Source organism: Danio aesculapii, chromosome 3 (genome assembly GCF_903798145.1).
Source record: "Danio aesculapii chromosome 3, fDanAes4.1, whole genome shotgun sequence".
Lineage (NCBI taxonomy): Eukaryota > Metazoa > Chordata > Actinopteri > Cypriniformes > Danionidae > Danio > Danio aesculapii.
In genome coordinates, this window is record NC_079437.1 from 22317893 (window position 1) to 22342465 (window position 24573).

General features: G+C 37.6%; 1 protein-coding gene across 1 annotated transcript in view; it reads right to left on the reverse strand.

Annotated features, from left to right (window-relative positions):
* Window positions 1-24573, reverse strand: part of rapgefl1 (Rap guanine nucleotide exchange factor (GEF)-like 1) — a 78251-nt gene that overhangs the window by 29148 nt on the left and 24530 nt on the right. The window contains exons 3-7 of the mRNA XM_056453376.1: window positions 12683-12761; window positions 6084-6234; window positions 5211-5308; window positions 2918-3030; window positions 273-440 (exon numbers count right to left, since the gene is read on the reverse strand). Coding sequence (XP_056309351.1) covers window positions 273-440; window positions 2918-3030; window positions 5211-5308; window positions 6084-6234; window positions 12683-12761 — 609 coding nt within the window. The remainder of the gene's footprint in view (window positions 1-272; window positions 441-2917; window positions 3031-5210; window positions 5309-6083; window positions 6235-12682; window positions 12762-24573) is intronic.

Genomic DNA, 24573 nt, shown 5'->3' on the forward strand with positions numbered 1-24573 from the left:
AAAAGGTGCTGTCAAGCCCTAGGAGGTTAAAAGTAAAAGCTAAAAAATAGTTTCCTTAGACTGTTTAAAAAGTTGTTTAAAGTTTATATTAAAGAGAACCGAAAACGAAGATATTTTGAAGAATGTTGGATTTTTTTTTTTTACATTATCAGTGTTTTTATTTTGTGTGAATTATTAAGCGCAGTCTGTTTGTGATCAGATCAACAAAATTCATCTTAATAGCAGGTTAAACTGGCCTGTAGGTTGCATAGAGTGATCTTTAATGCTCTTACCCCCTGATGAGGTGACAGCAACCAGTATGAGGTTGGCAGGTTGGGTGGGCTGGTCCTCGCTGTACTGGAGCTTCTCCTTCACCAGAGCCAAGATCTCCCCAACCCGGCATGAAAGACGGCTTCGTATGGTCACGTATGAATGATCTGGCGTGTAAACCCTGCAGAAGACTAAACATGGGCCAAACACTTAATGCTTCTATTCAACACAAGTTAGTTTGCATGTTTAAGATTCGGGTGATCTATACACTTTCAGAGAATACTATCACATGTTAAAAAATATATTCTTAACATGGGTGGCGTGGTGGAACAGTGGGTAGCATTGTCGCCTCACACCAAGAAGGTCGCTGGTTCGAGCCTCGGTGGGGTCAGTTGGCATTTCTGTGTGCAGTTTTGCATCTTCTCCATGTGTTCACATGGGTTTCCTCCGGGTCCTCCGGTTTCCCCCACAGTCCAAAGACATGCACTATACTGTAGGTGAATTGAATAAGCTAAATTGTCCGTAGTGTATGTGTGTGAATGAGAGTGTATGGCTGTTTCCCAGTGTTGGGTTGCAGCTGGAACTGCATCTGCTGCAGAAAACATATGCTGGATAAGTTGGCGGTTCATTCCGCTGTGGTGACCCCTGATTAATAAAGGGACTAAGCCAAAAAGAAAATGAATGAATGAATATTCTTAACATGAATTGGACATAGCTTAAGGAAGCTACTTGATTTAGCACACCAGTTCAGCTGCTTGCTAGCTCTAATTTGCTAATCGCATGTCAGTGCACTTATGCTACATTACAGACAACTTAGAATTGGGAATTTTTCTACATGAAATTAATGTTTAGAACGATGCTTTAAAAGTCGGACATCCAACCTGTGAACTTCGGGCAGACTGAAGAATCCTGACTTCACTTCACATCATTTCACAGGTGCTCGCTAGTTCTGCTTTAGTGAGATTGGCATGTTGCTTAAGCCATAACTGGCACAATTACATGTTATGAAGAAAAAATGTTATGAAATATTCACATCTCACACGGCAAAAGTAAGACTGTGTTGCGCAATTGACTGGAACACATAGAGGTAGAAAGTGGGACATTTCACTGCTGAAATTCCCACCTCTGACTGTGTCTGGCACGCAGCATTAGGCATGTAGATGTGATAAATACAATTAAAATGCAAAGCATTAAAATGGTAATGAAAGGTGATTTAAGTGGCTTTGAATGTGGGGCAGATGCTAGAACCAGAAGGACTGGTCTGAGTACATCAGAAACTTAGATTTTCATGCACTGGCTTACAGAGAATGGCCCAAAAAAGAAAAATATTCAGTGAATGTCAGTTTTGTGTGCAGTATGCCCTGTTGATGCTATAGGTCAGAGGAAAAGGCCCAGACTGGCTTGAGCTCATAGAAAGGCATCTGAGTAACTCAATAACCAATTGATACAACTGAGGTTTTGCAGAAAAGCTTCTCTGAGTCTGAACACACATTAAACCTTGATGAGCTACAGCAGAAGTGCACATGATCTTAACCTGTTTGTATTCCCATTTTATAACCAATATATTTATGGGGCGGCACAGTGGCTCAGTCATTAGCACTGTTGCCTCACAGCAAGAAGGTCGCTGGTTCGAGACTCGGCTAGGCCAGTTGGCATTTCTGTGTTTGCGTGGGTTTCCTCTGAATGCTCTGGTTTCCCCCATAGACTAAAGACATGCGATTTAGGTGAATTGAATAAACTAAATTGGCAGTGGTGTATGTGTGTGTATGGATGTTTCCCAGTACTGGGTTGCAGCTGGAAGAGCATCCTTTTTTTGATGTTTTAATGTAAATTCATTCATTCATTTTCTTTTCAGCTTAGTCCCTTTATTAATCAGGGGTCGCCACAGCAGAATGAACCGCCAACTTATCCAGCATATGTTTTACACAGTGGATGCCCTTCATGTCATAACCCAACACTGGGAAACACCCACACACTCTTGCATTCACACTCATGCACCTGGAGAAAACCCACACGAACATTGGGAGAACATGCAAACTCCACACAGAAATGCCATCTGACCTAGCTGGGGCTCAAACCAGCAACCTTCTTGCTGTGAGGCGATCGTGCTACTCACTGCACCACCAGCCTACCCCGCTTTAATGTAAATATTCCTGTGAATTACTCCAGAAGTCATTACTCCAGTCTTCGGTCTCACAAAATGCCTTTTAAGTTCGATTAAATGTTGAATAGTAAAGCACATGTACAGTACTGACTTCCTCTACTTTCACCAGTCACGGCTCAGACAAAAACAGAAACTGGGTCACTGGAAGCTTCGGGGTCAGCAGCGTTTTGTACTGTCAGATTGCCTATTGATTAAGGTCTGGGAACGCACTTAGCTTGGCTTCAGCCACTGCCCTGACAAAGAGTCTCATTCCATCAGATGAGCTCATTGCATCTATAAAACTTGGCAGACGCTCCCATTGTGACCCGATTTGTCATCCTAGTCTGAATGAAGTAGAAGCAGACTGGCACTTTTTACAGGAAAAAAGGGAAAGGATGAATAAGATGATTCATTAACGGTATCCTCATGGGCATTATTGCACAGCTAAGCAAATGCAATGGTAATAAACTGCGGTCAGTCTGTACAGTATTTATGCATTCTATTAAATTACAAGTTTATACGTACTCTCGTCTGAGCCACGGAAAGCCTCTCGGGGCTGCAGGCAGGCGTCGATACGTCTGAAGTGTCGGAAGAGTGGGCGAACTTGCTTCCTACGACTTTCCTTGTCCTCCTCGGCTCTGCCAGATAGGAGGCAAAATATGTCAGGCAGCAATACGAGTGCTTAAAGTTATTTGTCACCAGAAGATTACTATTAAGCTAAAATTAGTTAGTAATGGCATCAGGGATAGAAAAAAATGCTCTATGCAAGGGCAAGGAATTTGAAGACCAGTATTGGCAGACCCTTAAATTGTTTGTTATGACTGCAAAAGTCCAGGATGACCAGACAGTGGAAACAGCAGTGATGCAAAAAGGTTTCAAGGAATGATCTCAAGGGACTGATGCTATTTATATAAAAAAAACATCTAAAAGGTACTGTAAGTGATGAGGTCTAGTGAAAATGACCCCAAACTGTAAAAAATGCACAAACTGTATTAGCACAACTGTTCACTCAGATTTCTACAATCACTGTTTATAAATCAACATCAATAAACACATCTAAAACAATCCCAACACCTAGAGATCCCAAAAAGTGGAAATCTCTCTCCACAATTGTCAGAAGAAAGTCAAAGTGGCAGCTGACAAGTGAAAACAAAAACTTCATGTTGCCACAAACAAATTTACTTGCTATGAGAAAATACATGGATAGTATTTGGCTCTGTACTTCTATTAATCTTAAAGTAAAATATGGTGGAGTTTGTCTCTCATGAATTTGTAGTCATCCACAGAGATTAATGTCTTCATTTTATTAATAATAATATAATATAGTTTCCACTAAACCCTATTGTATTCATCAGACCACTCTAAATGGGTATCACTTGGACTATTATGACATTTTTGCCATCACAAACCTACAAAGCCCTGAAAGGCTTAGCTCCCCAGTATTGGAGGGAGCTCCTGGTGTATTACAGCCCCTCACGTCCACTGTGCTCAATTAATTCTGGACAATTGATTATTCCCAGAATATCAAAATCAACTGTAGGCGGTAGATCTTTCTCATATCTGTCACCTAAACTCTGGAACAGCCTTCCTTGCCCAGTTCGGTAAGCAGACACACTCTGTCAGATTAAAACTAGATTAAAGACACATCTCTTCGCATTAGCATAAACATAAAACACAAATGCTTTTGAAATCCAAACCCTCTAAAGGATTGTTAGTCTGCATTATTTAGGGCAACCGGAGCTAGGAACACTTCCCAAAGACATTATAATTTGAACGGCATCTACGCTTATGTTAGTCTGTTTTTATTATTCCTGAGGTTTCCATAATCCTGGACCAGACCGTATCCTGAGCAGCTGCTGTGGTGGTAATGGAGGAGTGGAGAGCATGAGACTGATTCTTGTAAGACCCCAGTGATAGATGATTCAGGGCAATCTGTACAACGGATGATTCTGTACAACCTGTACAGCTACCGTGACCTTCTCACACCTGCAGCTTCTCCACGATGGACGTCCAGGGTTCTTCAGCCTTCAGTGCCTAGAATGCAGCTCTGCACTTAAAAGTTTGGCCAGAGGAGAAATGGTCATGCCCAACTGAGCCTGGTTTCTCTCAAGGATTTTCCCCTACACTTTTATCAATTGGTGAAGTTTGTTACTTGCCGCTGTCGCCACTGGATAGCATGGTTTGGGACTTGTGGAGCTGTGCATCGATGGATTTGCTCTTTAGAGTTTGGACTTTCAGCAGTGAAAATTAAACCACACTGAACTGAAATAAACTGGAAACTCTGAAGAAACTTCAACTCTGAAAACTGGACTGACACAGTTTCAAATTACTAGAACTTCTTTGAGACAATCTACATTGAAAAAAAAATGCTATAGAGATGAATAAAGATGCCGTAACTGTTCACTGCCATTATATGGACAAGAAGGAGGACCCCAAAATGATGACATTATTTTCATTTTTTACTAAACAATCCTCCTTTAATGTCAACCAAAAAAAACTGGGTTACAGAAAAAACAGTTTGAGAGTTTTTAAAAAGACTGCTGCTCAGTTGAGAGGCTTTTAATGGCACAATCGGAATCGAACAACACATTAAAGTGTTAATCTCCCTACATTAATTCTTCATCTGGTTCTAAAGCTCTTAATGGGCAACTACATGTGTCTCGTTTAATACTTTACAACTCATGCTGTACTTCATAAACTAAGAGGCTGCGAGTCTTCATGCACTATATGATTTCCTCTTTCTCTATGATTTCTGCAGCCACTAAAGCCCATAAAAACATTTGCAGCTTATGCAGACGAAGAGGGATTTAATGCTTACGGGCTGTGTAATATCTCAGTCCAGCGCTGCAGTTTCAGCACGTCTTCCACCAGTTCAGGAAAGCGGTTGAGCTCGTCAACCGCACACAAATACAGCTCCTGAAACAACATGATGCATTATTAAGACTAAGAGGAACATCATGAAGAAGAAGAAGATACTGATCATTATAAAAAAAAATGAAGAAACATGATGTGATTTATAGACCTAGTTTATGATCTTACATAGTTTAAAACAGCTGCACAAAAAAACAGACGGAACAAAAAAAACAGAACAAGATATCACAGACAGGAGCGCAGGTGTGTTTGTCTTTAATTAAGAAATGCTGACTTGAAAGAAGCAAAAACAGCAACAATACATTTTGTTACCATAGTAACCATGATGTTCAAATACCAGACATGACACACATTCTGTACAAATGGTACAAAATATGCTATTAGGTTTTTTACACAAAAATGTAATCAGGTTTATGCTAAGGAAAATAAATTGACAACTGGATAAGATTCATGTTGCTTCTTGAATCATTTAAATCAGCTGTACACTCAAAAACATGCAACATGAAGGAACTGTGTGAAACTCTGCATTGTTTACAGTGTAGGGGTATTAGGTAATTTTGCAGGCAAACATCACTAAAATATTTATAAATAAATTATATTTAAAAAAATGCATGTATTTTTTTCTTGTTTGAGCTAAGCAAGCGTCCGGCTTATCCTAAATATATATATATATATATATATATATATATATATATATATATATATATATATATATATATATATATATATATATATATATATATATATATATATTTCTTATTATTGTTTATATAATTACTTATTATTTATCAGGTTGAAAAAAAAAACACGTGTACAGTACCTTTGGAAAGGTGTTGGAGCGATCGCCCTCCTCCTGCAGCAAGTCTCTGTATGTGTCCAGATAGCGGAAAGCCACAGTTAGAACTGCAAGTTTCCGCTCTGCTCCATCCCATCCGGGCCAACCCTCACCCTGCTTACCCTCTGAACTGAATCTGAGCCAGGAGTTAAAGAAAACACACTCACGAGCCAACACACACACCTGTGCTCGCTATATGAGGTGAATATAAATACACACATCTGCACCTGTATAGACACAGACCTACAGACCGACAGACCAACAGACAGACAGACAGACAGACAGGCAGACAGACAGACAGACAGACAGACAGACAGACAGACAGACAGATATGTAGACAGAAAGACAGATATTATAGATAGAAAGACAGACAGCTAGACGGACGAACGGGTGGGCAGGCAGGCAGGCAGACAGACAGACATACGGATAGAAATATAGATAGATAGATGGATAGACAGACAGATAGACAGAGATATAAACGGACGGACGGAGGGAGGGACGGACGGAGGGACGGACGGACGGACGGACGGACGGACGGACGGACGGACGGACGGAGGGACGGACGGACGGACGGACGGACAGACGGACAGACGGACAGACGGACAGACGGACAGACGGACAGACGGATAGACAGATAGATAGATAGATAGATAGATAGATAGATAGATAGATAGATAGATAGATAGATAGATAGATAGAGATATAAACAGACAGACAGACAAACGGATAGACGAACGGATAGACAGAGATATAAATAGACAGACAGACATAGATATAAATGGACGGACGGACACATAGAAAGATGAATAGATGGATAGACAGACAGACAGATGGATATAAATAAGCAGACAGATGAAAGGGCAGACGGCCTGACGGATGGATGGATGGTTAGATAGATAGATAGATAGATAGACAGACAGACAGACAGACAGACGAACAAACGGATAGATAGATAGACTACCAGACTGCCTTTTGTAGCCTAAAACACAACACACAGCTGGTGTTTTTCAGCATATAAACTGTATGGAGTGGGTTTATATGAGTGACTGTGGATAAACACATACTCAGACAGCCGCTGTCCGATCACCTGACACAGATCCCGCACTGGAAAAACAAAATCTATGCTTCTGTGGCCAGACAGCCAGAATAATTACAACCTTCGAAAAGTATTGAGGGCGATGGAACACACCCATCACACCCACACACACACACACACACTCACATGCTACAACATAAACACACACATGCAATGGATTTTTCTGTACTTGCACATGCGCCAAGTTGGTAGTCACACAAAAGCATTTAAGAAAGACGTATCATTTCCCAGCACATACAATGACCTAAAATCTGCAAAGACTCCCTGTCCTCAATCCTGCCAGTCCTATGAGCAGGAAACCTGAAAGGCGGACTAAATTTAAAGTGGAGTATCCCTGAGCCTCTATAATTAAAGAGTCCCCGACACCCATCTAAAATTGACACAGCTATTCCTGTACAAAATAAGGCCCAAGTGGAGCTTCTGCAAATGGCATGCGAGATCTAGTAAATCTATATCCAGAGCGTCACCTCTACTCGGGTGCCAAAAAAACAGCAGCAGTCTGATCCACTGGGCAGCTGCGAAACTGAACTTTGTTCCCTTGCACGAGTCCTGGATCACGGCCTCAGCAGCGGTTTGGAGTCTGGCCAGACTGACTCCATCAGGACTGGGTGAAGTGAGGTTATTAAAGTTTTGTGTGCTTTTTTATTAGATTTTATTTTGAAACTATTTTTTACATTTGTATTCTTTAAAATTCAGTTCATTTCAGTTTAGTTTGAGTTTGTTTCATTAATGGTTTTGTTTATTTCTAGTTTAGTTTGTTTCTATTTCGTTTTTATATATATTTAGTTTCACTTTTAGTAATTGTAGCTTAGTATAGTTAACAGAACACATCCAGTGTTTACCAAAGCAAAGCTTAGTTGACACTGCTTAAACTACCTGACAAAACTCCTGTCAATGATGCCAGATGTAAGAGCAACAAATAATAACTTGACTTCTAGTTGATCATTTGGAAAAGTGGCAGAAGGTCGACACCATCATCAGCCTGAGGTATCAAGACATTTGTGCTGCCCATTACATTACAAACCACAGTAGAGGGCGAATTCTTCAGCCATACACAATATTAATTCTTTTTCCACTGCACCATGACTTTATATTCTATACTGTACATTATTTCTGTTAAGTGACAAGACTTCTGTCTAAGCAAAGCCAGACCTTACTTTCCTAATTAAATAATTAATAATCAAGGCATGATCATTTTTTATTTTGGTGCAATAGGCCTAATCTAGGGGCCTTTGCCACTCATTTAAGCCACTTCTGATGCCAAATGATCAACTAGAAGTCAAGTTATTATTTGTTGTTCTTAAAACTTGGATAGGCGAAGAGACTTTTGTCAGGTAGTGTACATCAACACATTTTCTGTGTATATAGAAACATTTTTGTGCATAATAACGCACTGGACTGCTGTGTACATCTGTACATGTACATCTACTTCTATAAACATCCGCAGGTAGATTTTCTGCAACAGAATGAGTGCTTATTATGTTGGCTTGAGACAGCCAACATACTGTTATACCACTCTGTCCTCAAAACCAAACATATCTTCTCCTAGGCGGTTCATGCTACAAGGCCCAAATTTAGTCAAAATGTGCCTTCTGCATTCAAAATTGTTGCTATATCTCCTCATGCCAATCAGACTTATCATTATTGAATAAAATTGTTTAAATATTACACTTTAATGATCCGGGCATATAAAAAAATTATACAGAAATTTGGCCCCAAATTTGACCAAAAGCTGTGTTCTGCATTACATTATGTTGCCATATCTTTTCAGTTTTATCAGACTTATAGTTTTTCAATAAATCATTTTTAAGCATTATTTTTCTCAAGCTATGGCAAGCCATAAATTCCATGACTTAAACTGCATATATTTTACTCAAGCCATTTTAACAAAGTCCAGTTTATTTTTATTAAAATGGCAAGCCATATATGTATCATTTTCAACTTATTAAGCATTATATTTTCAATAAATATGACAAACCATTTTTACATAATGTCCAAGTCCAGGTTTTCACTTTCAGAGACATCGAGTCTGATTTATATCACTAATATGGGCAAGAAGCTTTGATGTATCATCACTAAGCTGTCAAGTGTCCGCATAGCAATAAAACAGGCTAACCTAGCAACCATTTAAAAACAGCAATATCTCCACATTAGAACATCGTACAGACCTGGGTATTGGCTCGTTTGACTCATGCTAGCAAATGGGACCTTCTGTGTACTATCCATGGTAACAATGATAAGCCAAGTGCTAATAACGATTAGCTATACATGCTTTTAATGATTATCTAAGTGCAATAACATATGCTAGAAATGCCTACTAAGTATTAGCATTTGATCAAACATCTACACAAGTGCTTCCATTTAGCAACTGCTTAGCAACCACCTAGCAATGCCATAAACATTTTAGCAACTGCCTAGCAACAACTGAGCAACCACTGTGCTTCCTGCCAACTGCCATTCCTAGTCCTGGTGTAGTCACGTTGGCTTTCTCAAGCCAACATTAAAGTTCATCAACAAACTTTAGGTTCTAGTTCATTTTGAAAACAATAATTTTCGCTATTTCTTATTTTATTTTATTTGTTTTGTTAGCTCAGTTTTAGTTTTTACTTAATTGTGAATGCAAAAATGTTTTTAATCTTAGTGACTAATAGTTTTAGTCTTTCGTTTACTAAAATAACCTTGATGTGAAGAGCTAAAAGCACTGTCAGTCCCAAATGAAAAGGATTCATGCTTTTATTAAACCCCTTAAATGAGCCCTGACAAAGTGGGAAGGGTAGGAGACGGAGTCTTTTCCCAGTAGGAAGCAGACATGTTGCCACAACAAAAAAAAGATCTGATTAGGCCTGGATTAGGTCAAGTCAAAGACCAGGAAAAAAGGTGTGGAAAGTGGAAAGATAAACGGCTCCGGAGGAGGGACAGGAAAGAGAAAGAGAGAAGTGGATCATGAGGCGAGGTGGTGACGGCAGTTGGGCGAGATTAGCGAGGGTCACTGATTGCCGCAGACATTTAGGAGGGGGGGTCTGTTCTGTAAGAGATCCGCAGCAGACACGCTACATTAGGAGTGCTGAGGCACGCAGACGGGCCTCCCCAGGAATACCTTTGTGCTTAAAGTCCGCAGACAAGCCCCTCAGACGCCATTATGGTTTGGATAGAGGGGCGGGGGGGCTATGGCACTCACAGAAGGAATGTAGGTCACCGAAAGAGAGAGGGGTGTCCTCTGCACACACTCATACACACTCCGGCACAATGCCTAAAGCCAGCAAAACAAACACATTCCGCACATTGCACACTTCTTATCTGAATTTCGGCAACCCCGATAGACCCCCGAGGGATGGAGGGGATGGGCCCGCGGAGTGGGTTAGAATTGCAGCTAATTGGTAAATCATTTTGACCCAAATTTTAAACAGCATGTGTGAGTGCTCCTCTCCCCTTGGGACTCTTAGACTCTTCGGCTATGTGTGTTGGCTGTTTTTGGGAGATAATTCCACTCATTTTGGGAGCGTTTTGAAGACTGAACTGTGTTTGGTTTGATCATTTAGAGCTTTTTCTGAAGTCTTACAGAGTAAATCTGACTGGCGAATATGTTGGGAACAGTAATGAAATTTCAAAAACAGTTGAAGTCAGAATTATTAGCCCCCCTGTTTATTTTTTCCCCAATTTCTGTTTAACAGAGAGAAGATTTTTTTCAACACATTTCTAAACATAATTAATAACTAATCTTTAAAACTGATTTATTTTATCTTTGCCATGATGACAGTATATAATATTTGACTAGATGTTTTTCAAGACACTTCTATACAGCTTAAAGTGACATTTAAAGGCTTAACTACGTTAATTAGGTTAACTAGGCAGGTTAGGGTAATTAGGCAAGTTATTGTATAAAGATGGTTTGTTCTGTAGACAATTGAAAAAATATAGCTTAAAGAGGCTAATAATTTTGACCTTAAATGTTTTTTTAAAATAAAAAACTGCTTTTATTCTAGCTAAAATAAAACAAGCAACACTTTCTCCAGAAGAAAAAATATTATCAGACATACTGTGAAAATTTTCTTGCTCTGTTCAACATCATTTGGGAAATATTTAAAAAAGAAAAAACAATTCAAACAGAGATAATTATTCTAACTTCAACTGTACTGTATGAGCAAAATATAGTAAAGGTTTAAAACATCAGCCCCAATAGTTTTGTTTACTGACAATGCTATCCATAACATACTTTCCAAACCAACAAATTGACTGGAGCACCCAACAACAATAACTTAAAATAAAGTTTAAGTAAAAACTAAATTGTTAGGTATATAGGTATTTTCAGCAGACAGACAATTATGATCTCAAAATAATCACAGCAAAGTTCTTTTTCAGTTCTTTCTTTTGGGGTAAAAATGATTTCCAAATGCATTCTCAAGCCATCCATAAACGTGAGAATGCTATTTTTATAAATATGTAAATCTGAAGCAAGTTTTCAACTACAGACATACACTGTGAAACCCAAAACTGAAACCGTTTGAGGAAACCAATTGCAACAAACCATTTAAGTTCAAAAACTAATCCTAATGCGTACTGTGAACTTAATCCATTTGAGTACACAAAGCAATTTGAGCATAGTAAATGAAGAGAACTAAAATCAACTGAGTACTGAAAAACCCAATAAGTTAAGGCAACTCAAACTGTTTGAGGAAACCGGTTGCTACAAACCATTTGAGTTAAAAAGAAAAAAAAACTAATCTATATGAGTACTATGAACTTACTCCACTAAAGTTGTCTGTTGGGTTTTACCGTGTAGCAATAAAAAAATACAGCAGTGAGAAACTAGAAGTTAAGCAACTGATAATAGAGATGTGGATGTTTACACTAGCTCTGCTATAAAAAAATGACACATTTTGCATTCTCTTTCCAGAAAATGTTCATATAGTGTTATAAAGTATTGAAGCATGCTTTTTTCTGCCTCAAATAAACATTTTAGCAAATACTCAAAGTCTCTTTTGAAAAGTTTTTCGAACAAAGTTTTTCTACTTAATTATTTTCTTTTCTTACCATCATGTCCCTTCTGGGCTTCAATCTAGCTTCTGCTTTAATAAATAACCAAAAACAAAGAACAAACAGTACATTCCTAAATTAATACAATTGTGCATTAAATGATTTAATAAAAGTTACGTATTATTTTAAATTAAATATCACAATCTACACAATTTCTTGCATCAAAAGTGAGGGTTTCTGCAGGCCTGAGTTGGTCCTAAAACAACATTTCCATCATAAACACTTGACTAATCTTTCTCCCTAATATTAATGTTAAACAAAATAGGTTGATGGGACAACAATCCCAGACTGAGCCCTAAAACTGACTGCTTAATATAACTATTGCCCCAGGATAAAGACTGTTACACATGTTTTACTTGGGTAAATCACTTCAAGATAGTTTTATGGTCGTCCATTTAAGATTTCCAGAAGTTAAGAGGCTGATGCTTGTGTTTTTGGCGAGGGGAAAGGATACTGCTGAAGCAAGACCTGCTGGAACTTGTCTGGAGCCAAGAAGATTGGGTGTGTTAGCATGAAGTCATCCAGGAGTATTTCTGCAAAGACACAAAGAGAAGAACACACACTCATTAGTGACGTCACAACTGAACGAAATGTTCGTGTTTGTCTGAACAAAATGACTGATTGACACGAAGAGGACACACTGATGAAAGACCTCTCAAAGTCTCAATTTAAAAGCAGTTTTCATCAAAGTCAAAGCTCTGGCAAAAAAATAATAAATTGGTTATACAGTAACAAAACTTTTTAAGAGTGGGCAACACGGTGACTCAATGGTTAGCACTGTCGCCTCAAAGCAAGAAGGTCCCAGCTGGCCAACTGGCATTTCTGTGGGGAGTTTGCACAGTTCTCCCCTCGTGTTTGCGTGGGTTTCCTCCGGGTACTCCGGTTCCCCCACAGTCCAAAGACATGTAGTTTAGGTGGATTGAATAAACTAAATTGGCCTTAAGGTATGCGTGTGAATGAGTGTGTATGGATGTTTCCCAGTACTGGGTTGCAGCTGGAAGGTCATCCGCTGTGTAAAACATATGCTGGATAAGTTGGCGCTTCATTCCGCTGTGGCAACTCTTGATGAATAAAGGGACTAAGCCAAAGGAAAATGAATGAATGAATGAATGAGTGAATGAATGAGTGAATGAATGAGTAACGAGTGCAAAAGTGGCAAAATGACAAGTGTCGCTTCATTTCTATGAACAAAAAACAAGGTAGGTCAAAAGTAACATGGTGCAAAACACAGCGGTCTAATGTGTGAAAAGGGACTTTCTGTATTCAATCAGCTGCAGAACTTTTTGTTTCATAGTGAAGAGGTATTTGACATCTCTACTCAATCTACTCACGCGTGTGATGAACAGCTGATAGTGGCCATAGCAAAAACAAACAGCAGAGGATCGCGAGTTCAGAAACACATTTAAATCCCGTCGAGTTTTCAACGTGGTTTGGACGCAATATATGAATAGCCCCATAAAGATTTAACCTGACAGATACAGTACAAGCACTGATCTATAATAGATAAGTGATTACAAGCTACGTAGAGCGATTACAAGTGACAACACACAATTAAATACACTTTTTGCTAACTACAGAGAACGACTACAACTACAATTACACTTAGATGTTATGATTCAGAGGAAGAAGAAACTGGTCCATATGAACTGTAACAGTTACTGACAAAGCCCCTGTCTAAGTCCCATACTCCTTCCTTTAGTAGCAAATGGTCAGCGAATCCCGCACTGCAGCGTTAGGTTATGGTATCAAAAATAAAAAAATGACAAAAACAAAGACGGCACTAGTTTGGGCTATACTGTGGTATTGTTGTGAAAATTTACTTTAACCCTTTATTCCTCACAGCCGAATCTCCATTTGTCAGTGATGGTCATCTATTCGCATCATGATCAGTTTTGTGATCCCCCACGCTCCGCAAGTGTCTAAAGGGAAAGGCATGTTGATGTTTTACTAGATCCAGTACTACATATTTGGTGATGTACCGTATCGACATCCACACGTCCAAGCAAAACATCCGAACCCAACATGATTCATTTATTCGACTCTGAGTCGACTATTTCACTAAAGAATCAATAGTTTGAATCACCATGCACTTTCAGATTTAACCCTCAGCTGGATGTTTTCATTCACTTAGTGTGGCGTTGCAGACTGCATGAAAGGTCATATTCAAAAACCCATAATAGGGGCTCTTCAACAAATTTAAGTGGATTGAACATAAAACAATTAAGTTGTCCCAAAACAAATTCAACATTTTAAAGTTTCCGCCTCATTTTAAATAAGTAGTTTGAACAAGCAGTTAAACCGTTTTTGTGTGTTCATGTATGATCAGGAGTCTGGCCCTTGAGAATTCCGGCACTAATGAAAGAGAAGGAATGTTGTGAAATTGTCTTTCTTGCAGACTCTGTCACAGCTGTTCTTGTTCGGCAGGTTGCAAACAGCCTCTCTGTAAGAGTACGTGCCACCAGAAACAGTTGAACCTGATGACACCAGCCTTCACCTCTGCTAACTCATCTCAAGGACAGTTAGTTTGTGGGTAGAATAAATCATGATGCTTTCTGGCCCATTTTGGACCACAGACACTCCCAGAGGCTGCAGTGCAAACATACAACAGACGTCTGAACGTTAGCAGCCAACAGCCGAAAACAGCTCAGTGAAAAAACAGCATATTAAATTAGACGGTGTGATGTGCGCAAAAAGGAACAGAAATGTGTCAAATATGTTTGGATCTGGGGCACATCTTTTGACGGTGAGGTTTTTGGGGACTGTATTTTGGCTGTTGAGAGGACATGATGCTGATTATGTATCTGGGTTATATCAATGTGGAGCACATAAATCATTGATACGTAACTATTAAAGAAAACGTGATCGCCAAGAGGAATGAGAAAAGAGTCAGTAGCACAAAATGAACACGTCAGCGTCCAATGTTACAGCTTTCACGTGCAAATAAGGCAACGCGTGCATGAACTAGGTCCAAAATGCAAAGTTTGACTAGCGCATTCTCATTTCAGGAGCTTGGACACGGAGCTGAATTTAATTAAGATGAACTGTCAGCTGAATTTCCTCAGTGGAATGATTCGTCTGAACAGAGAAGATTCTCCCACAATCCTCCCCTGCTTTGCATACTGATTTGAAAGCTACAGTGGATCATGTTTTGTTTCAGCTCCTGACTGTGATTATTGAAAATGACGTCCTTCTGTCATTACGGGATACTGGGACTCAAGTGGTTGTAATGTGCCTATTAGAAATGAAACATGCTCCGACCTGCACACTTCACACCTTTGTGCATGTTTTTGTGAAGTTGCGCCTTTTTTGAGAGTTACAGGTGAGGCGTAATGGAAGCGTGGGGAAGATAAGGTCACACGCACACCTCTTGAATAACAATTACAGCAGTATTCTGGTACTGATTTTTGTTAATAACTAACTTGAAGTGTATCATAGGCCTGTCATGATGAAGGATTTATTTTGTGTGATATATTGTCACAGAAATTGTTGCGATAAGCGATATTACTGAGATCATTTCATGCCACTGATTATATAATAAAAGAGTAATGTAAATAGCCATAAACACTTTCAAGAGACAAAGACTTTCTATTATTAAAATAATTTAGATTCTGTGATTTGATTTTCAAAATGTATGCGAGTGTTAAAGGCATGTTAAAAGGTTGAAATGCCCTATTATATATACACTATTAAATATCCTATTAGAAACCTTGACACAGATGTGGTAGAATGTAAATGTAATTGTAAAATGGCTTTAATAATATTTGTGAAGGGCAGCACGGTGGCGCAGTGGGTAGCACAATCGCTTCACAGCAAGAAAGTCGCTGGTTCGAGCCCCGGCTTGGTCAGTTGGCATTTCTGTGTGGAGTTTGCATGTTCTCCTCATGTTAGCGTGGGTTTCCTCTGGGTGCTCATGGTTTCCCCCACAGTCCATGGGTATGGGTGAATTAGGTAAGCTAAATTGTCTGTAGTGTGTGCGTGTGAATGCGTGTGTGTGGATGTTTCTCGGTGATGGGTTGCAGCTGGAAGGGAATCTGCTGTGTAAAACATAAGCTGGATAAGTGGGTGGATCATTCCGCTGTGGCGACTTCAGATTAATAAAGGGACTAAGCCAAAAAATAAAAAATAAATGAATGAATATATGTGAATTAGAAAATGTTTAAAGTAATACCAAATATTATTGAGGTCATGTCTAAGTATTGCACGATAAGTCGATGTATTGATTATTGTGACAGGCCTAGTGTATCATTAAAAACTGTTGATAACTGTTTTGAATTTGTTAATCAAATCGTTTTTTCTTATTGATTTTAACAACAATTTAACATTAATCTAGCAACCATTTTTATTTATTTAATTTAATATAGAGATTTTATCTTGGCATGTATTTAATTATTTTACATTAAGATCAATGTCAGATTATGCAACAGACACTTTGTCTTCATTAATGAACTTATGACATCTTTTTAATACTAAATTCAATATGCCAACGTTTTAAAGTTGATCAACAATCGACTTTGCACCTCTAAAATATTTATCCCAAAATTATTAAAAAATAAACAAATAAAACATATATAGCATATGTAATATAATCATATAAATAATGTTAAATAAATAAATACATACCTTTAAAAATGTTTTTAATATTTGATTTTATTGTACTGATTTCCTTGATATTGGCATGTAATAACTTTACCCAGAGAACAGCACTTGCAACAGACATTACACAACTCGTATACTCTTATCTTAAATTATTACTTGTAAAAAAGCATACAAATACATTCATTCATTCAATTTCCTTTGGCTTAATCTCTTTATTCATCAGGGGTTGCCACAGCGGAATGAACCGCCAACTTATTCAGCATATGTTTTACACAGAAGATGTCCTTCCAGCTGCAACCCATCACTGGGAAACACCCATACACTCTCACAGTCACACACATACACTATGGACAATTTAGCTTACCCAACTCACCTGCACTGCACGCGAACACGAAGAGCACATGCAAACTCCACACAGAAATGCCAACTGACCCAGCAGGGGCTCGAACCAGCGACCTTTTTGCTGTGAAGTGACAGTGCTAACCACTGAGCCACCGTGCCACCCCAAACGCATTCAGTGATATCTAAAATATAATAAGTAACATCAAATAACTTTAGATTTATTATTTAAATATTTATTTATTATTAATTAATAATAATATATTAATGTAGTAATAAAATAATTATTATAACTTTAATCATTTATTTCAAGTTAAATGTATAATTTCAAAATAAATAATCAGAATTATAAACATAGATATGTGTGTGAGTGCGTGTGTGTGTGTGTGTGTGTATTATAAAAAAAACAAGGATTATTATTATTACATCAAAATGTATTCACTAAGTATGGTAAGCTTGAGAGGTCGCAGAATCAAACTTGTTGAATAACCTATATATACGCACACACAAGGGCATGAGAGCCAAGCTCCTCCACATTTCTGCAGCTGCAGATCTCTTGCGGTTGCCACGGCAACCTTGACTTTAGAGGCTGCATGGTGAGTAAGGAGAAATAAAGTAGACGAGAGCCAGAAAGCGAGACACAGCCAAAATACAGACAGACAAACCCAGAGAGAGACAGATGTAGAAAAAAAAAAAGTCAAGGTAAAACCCACAAAAAAAGCAAATGGGATGCAAAGCCAGAAAGACAGCAAGGCAAAGCAAGCGAGTCGGTTTAGTGAGGGTAAAAAAACAGGACTGGAAAAACTGGAGGAGGAGTCAACAGGATCAATTACCACCTCTGATAGAGAACCACTCAAAAGCATGAAGTAGTAAACCAACAAAAGACACATGCTGCTAGTAAAGTTAAGGAGGATCTGTCAGATCTGAGGCTTGTTAAGGAAAGACACTGCAGGCAAAAACTGTTTGATTTTTGACTTTCATAAAGTGTTTAATTTCAGTTTAATGAAAAGAAAACCTCAAAACTACTCTTTCACGTCTGTCTTTTATCATATTTCACCCATTTGTGTCAGAACATTTCAGTTCTACAGATTTTAAAAAGCTGTTTAATCAAAATGAGTATTTTCTTCAGCACGGAGTCGTAAAATCTTCACTTCAGGTGTATTCATGTCTGTATTTCTAAAGGTTTTTACATGGATATATTCACACACAATTTGACTGATTATATACAACATTTAATTCAATATAATTTGAATAACATGGAGTGAAAAAGACAGATTCACAAAATCTCCTGTAAAAAAAACCTTGACCTTAATATATAAGAAGCATAAAAAAGCAAATAAAAAACATATACCTTAGGAACGGTATGACAAGAAAATGTCTGCAATTTCAACGTTTTTTACTGTGACAGAAATGCAAACTAATTTAATTTTAAAAAAAAATCTTTTGCATTTAAACTTAACATTATTCCAGGACACTATAAAAAGAGATTACAAATCTCAAGAGATTTTCCTGGTCAAATAAAAGTTTAGATACAAATAAATACACACACACTTATATATATATATACATATATATATATATATATATATATATATATATATATATATATATATATATATATATATATATATATATATATATATATATATATATATATATATATATATATATATCTATATATAGTTAACCTTGTAATATAAACAATATTTACCGTTCTTTATGTAATCAATAAAAAAACAAAACAATAGTGTCAGAGCCAATTTCAAGGTTTACAGTGGTTTGCAAAAGTCAAGGTTTTTATAGTCGCAAAAAATTTCTGTCATATCATTTCTAAGGTATGTACACTTTTGTTTTTAACAACTATTTATTTTAGTTGTTTTAGGGTCGGGAACCTTTTTTTTTTTTTTAGCAAAGAGCTATTTCTGATTTATTTTGGCAAATGCATTTTTTTAAAGAGCTAATGATGTTTACTACTATAAACTATATATTACTAATATACATAATACAGGTTTACACAAAACCTTCATTTGTGTCCATGAACAACTCAAAAATAAACAAATATGAAGCATCACATGTTGAGCAAGTTCATGAATGAAGAAAGGACAATTTATATCATTTCTTCTTTTCGCCATCACCACTCATAAATGTTGTTTGAGTTTATGCACATGGGGTTACCATATAAACGGAAGTTGTTTGCTCTTTATTGGTATTGCGCGTGTCATGATTCAAGCTTATCCACATCGCCGCACACACATGAGTAAAAATGTCCTTTCATTGTAAACTGTGTTTTTATTCAATTTGCTGTAAAAAATAAATAAATACACAAGTAAAAGGGAATTGTATTTGAAATTCCAATAGTAAATTGATTTCTAGTGAATGTTATCATTTTTAAAATGTAAAATATTATTGAAGGGAGACTACTGGAGAGCTAGCATTTTTGGTCAAAGAGTCACATGTGGCTCACAAGCCATTGGGTCCCTACCACTGTTTTAGGGCAACAGTATCTCTAGAAAAAGGACCCTCCAAATCAAAAGCTACTGGTTAGCCCACGATTCAGCAAACATCTGAAAAACAAGTCGCTTATGAACAGTGCAGTGGCTTCATTTATATACTAAAAAAAAGAAAGATATCTAAAAATGCCTTCTCAAATTGTTAATAAATCTGTGTTTTTGCTACTAATAAAGATCAGAAGTCAATGATTTATTTTAATTTTTTTTAATAATTTTAATTTTTTATTTTATTTTATATTTTTTTATTTTTTTATTTTTTATTTTAAAGTTTAAAATAAAAAAGACAAAAATATTTTAAATGTTTCTTAAAGTAAAATAAATTGTGTTCAATTTAGTGGTTTTTCAGCCAGACATTTAAAAAGGGCTTATTTTAGAGCAGTAAACACAATACCGTGTTACCATGAAATCCAAGGTTACCATACTGTCAGAATATTAAACCAGCCCATGACTAGTGTCAGACTGAGTCCTGAAACGCTTAAAGCCAAGCAGAAGTAAGGGGCGTGTCTAGTAATGATAGCGATAGCAAACATCAACACTGTTTTGCAAATGGGCTTACTGCACCTTTAAAGCAACTTCACATTTTGCTGGAAACAAATGCTGACTGTAGCCCCTCTTCTCAAACGTGAGCATTATTTTCTAGGGCACTGACCATCTCTCTTCATTAGCATTTGTCATGGCTGTTGAGATTAAATTAGAGTGGGCGTTTATAATTGCAGCTGTAATTGAGCCATGTGTTCTGTCAGCGCGTGGGTCTGTTTGTCTCCTCTGGCAGATAATGCTCTGCAGAGAGCATCAAAAACGCTGTAAAGAGCCAAGCGAATGCTTGAATTATGTGAAGAACCACTTTTGGTTTCAACTCAACAAAGCTGAAGTACTGTAAATTTAGGAAGAGTTTCACTAATAATATTTTATCATGTCAATGTAAAACCAAACAGTAAAACAAGAACATGCTTTGTCTTTTGTACCTTGCAAAAGCAGAAACTATAAAAGGTTGTTAATTTTCACTACGTGTGATTTTGTCTCTTAACAACTTTATTTCTCATAATCACAACTTTATGTCTTTCATTTGCAGGTTTATATTTACTTATTATTGTGAAATTTCTGCATATCTTCAAGTCATATTTGCACGTTTTTATCTGTCACGTGTTTGGGCTTTGTCAAAGGTGCAAGTTTATTTCTATTAATTGTCACTTTGTCAGTCAATTGCGATTTCATCTCTTATGTCTGCCGTTGTAAATTGTAACTATAATTTAGTTTCAACTTCAACAACTCAATTTATTTATTTATTTATTTATTTATTTATTTATTTATATTATATTTCTCATAATTGTGAAAAATATGATCTGCAACTTTATATCTTGCAACGTAAACTCATAAGAGCACGTTCAAATTTCGCAACTAACTTTATGCCAAAATTGTAACATCGTGACAGGTGTAACTTAATTTTTGTGAAGTTTATTAATAAACTAATTTGGAGAGAATCATGTGCTTATGATTGACCACAGCTGGTCCTGAATTAGCTAATGCATGATTCACAAATCGGATGATTCCTCACTCACTATAAATAACCGGAGTTTTTTTTTTACCTGTCATCTTTGTCTTAAAAAATCCCCCCTTCACCCTACTCCTTCCCCTCTTTTTCCTTGATAGGACAGCACGGTGGCCAGTGGATAGCACTGTTGACTCACAGCAAGAATGTCACTGGTCTGGTTTCTTTCATAGCAAGAAAGTCTCTAACAGGCCAGTCGGCGTTTCTGTGCGGATTTTACATGCTCTCCCCGTTCTAGCGTGCCCGGGTTTCCCACGGGTTCTCTGGTTTCCACCCACAGTCCAAAAACATGTGACATAGCTAAATAGACCAAACCAAATTGGCACCATAGATGGGTTTAAAATCAGCAGTATGTCTCTATGTAGCAATCGCTAATTTGTCATTAGCCACAAATAAGAAGGGAAGTTCTTGAGATCTACCTGATCTACCTCTAACTCTCTTCGCCCTGCAAACGGAAGGGAGCCCTAAGCTCGAGGATCTTATGAGCTCAGGGCTCTCTCCCGGGACAGCATGCCAAACAAGTTTATTACCAATCATCAGCAAGTGTGAACTCTTGAAGTAACTGTTTACATTTAATATCCCTCTCAATTGTTACTATATAGTACAACTACAAATTAATAACTTTATATCTTGTGCAATATCTCTCTCTCTATATATATATATATATATATATATATATATATATATATATATATATAAATATAAAACTCAGTTCCAACAATCTTACAAATGCAACTATTTCTCAAAATTGTGTAGCTTGAGTCCTTATAATTATGACCTTTATTTTTTAGAATTGCATTTTAATGTCTCTTTTTTACAGCTTTACATTTTTTAACTGTCTCCCCTGTCATGATTACCTATTTTGAGTAGGAAAATACTACAATAATACTATAAGGAACAATCTCTGTGATTTAACCATGTTTGATTACCGCATTTAGCGGTAAATTAGTCAGTGCTGATGTTTAGTTTGGAAATATAAAACAGCATGAAGATGAGGCACAGAAGACGCAAATATGACACCTTTCTGCCTCGCATGCTTATTCTCTATTTAATCCACTCTTTATCTGACGGCCCACACATTCTCCAGTGGTCTTTCATCCATTTTCCTCTTTCGTCTCACTAGTTTACATTATGATAGAGTTTAAAGTATTGCAAATCTCCTGCTAAGATTGGCACAAATCACATCTCATGTGAGCAAAATCTAACACCCACCCTTATACCCACACGCACACAGAAGCACATGCAAACACACAATGACTATCAAATATAGAAAGTGCACATGTTTTCTCCACACCAGCGCATGAGAACGAAACTGAGCAGATGCTCGAGGGAGTTCAGACGGTCAGACAAGTGAAAATCACTCCCTTTCTTTTCATCTTAAGGTCAAGAGAAATTTCTGCCAACAGAAACACTATAATCCTGCTGCCTTCAGAGGTAAGGTGGAAACAGGGTGTGTGTGTGTGAGTGTGAGACTGAAGGCCATCTTAGAGATTTTCAGTTTCAGCAAAAATGACCTTGATGACACTCAAGTGGGATCAAAGTCATATCAGAGTCTTTGTTTTGCAGTCTCAACTCTAAGGCTGAGCTCTTACTCTGCTCTGTCCATATAGGCTCAAAATCACAACTGAGTTTCTCTTCATACTTCTGTACAATATTAAAATTACATGGACAGTGAATGGAGTCTATTGCTAAAGAATATTTTACAACTTCAGGACATTTCAAAACAGCTCAATTTCTTCTGCAGAAAAAAAAAGCAGGTACTGTCCAAACAACATTTTGCGTAATGTAATGTAATGTAATGTGTGTATTGATATAGCGAATTTATCATGTATGGCCATACACCCAAAGCGCTTCACAATCGGGGGGGGTGTCACTCCACACCACCACCAGTGTGCAGTATCCACTTGGATGATGTGACGGCAGCCACAGGACAACAATGCAAATGCGCTGACCACACACCAGCGATTGGTGGAGTGGAGAGACAGTGATAGAGCCAATTTGATGGATGGGATTGATTGGGAGGCCATGATGGGTAGGGGCCAATGAAGGCAAATTAGCCAGGACACAGGAGTTATACTACCCCTCCTATTCTTTACTAGAAGTGCCATGGGATTTTTAATGACGTCAGAGAGTCAGGACCTCGGTTTAACGTCTCATTGGAAAGACGGCGCTCACTGACAGTATAGTGTCCCCGTCACTACACTGGGGCATTAGGACTCCTTGCTGGCCTCACCAACACCATTTCCAACAGCAACTTAGTTTCCCATGTGGTCTCCCATCCGGGTACTAACTGAGCACAGCCCTGCTTAGTTTCAGTGAGTAACCGTTCTTGGGCTGCAGGTTGATATGGCTGTGGTCGTGGCTGTGCGTAGACTTCATTGGCACATTATGGACAATGTATGGACATATGTAATGGCATGAAGGTGAGTGAACGAAAGCTTTCCTTTCTTTCTTCCTTTCTTTCTATAAATTGAATTTTATTTGATAAATTTTAGACAAACTGTACAAAAATGCAAGTAACCCACACATTTTGAAATAAAACCATCGAGGATAAAAACATTAAAGCTCTGGGCTTGTTTCCACTGTGTTCCTCGCTGTTAAAAAAAAAGTATGGCTGCAAAATACAGTTAATGCATAAATCAAACAGTACCTCCACATTTTTAAAACTGGAACAAAATTATTCACAATGCAAAAACATCATTATCCACCATGCAAACTAACTATCCTCATCAAACAACCATCTTTTGACCGCTTTTTTTGAACCTCCTTAAGTCTTCGATTTTCTTGATCGATTTTGGTAATTTGACTTTCTCCATTCGTCCATGCATTCATCCATCCATCCAACCAACCAACCAACCAACCTTATATAAGTAGTCAGCTACATAAATGAATAAATAAAGAATAATGAGGAATGGAAAGGGGGCAAATTAAAATAAATCCTAAATAAAAACTAAATTAATTTCTTATTCCTCTAGTTAGATGTCAATAACCTCACAAGAGTTTCAGAATAGTTCTCATTCTCTCAAATTGTGCAGATAATTAATATGATGATAAAGTTTGCAAACAAAAGTCTTTATTTCTATATGAAATCTTTCACAACATTTATTCATTCATTCATTCATCTTCCTTCTGCTTAATCCCTTTATTCGCCAACCGCCAACTTATCCAGCATATGTTTTACGCAGCGGATGCCCTTCCAGTTGCAACCCAGTACTGGGATACATCCATACCCACTCATTCGCTCACACACTACGGCCAAATTTAGCTTATTCAATTCACCTATACTACATGTCTTTGCACTGTGGGGGAAACCGGAGCACCCGGAGGAAACCCACACGAACACAGGGAGAA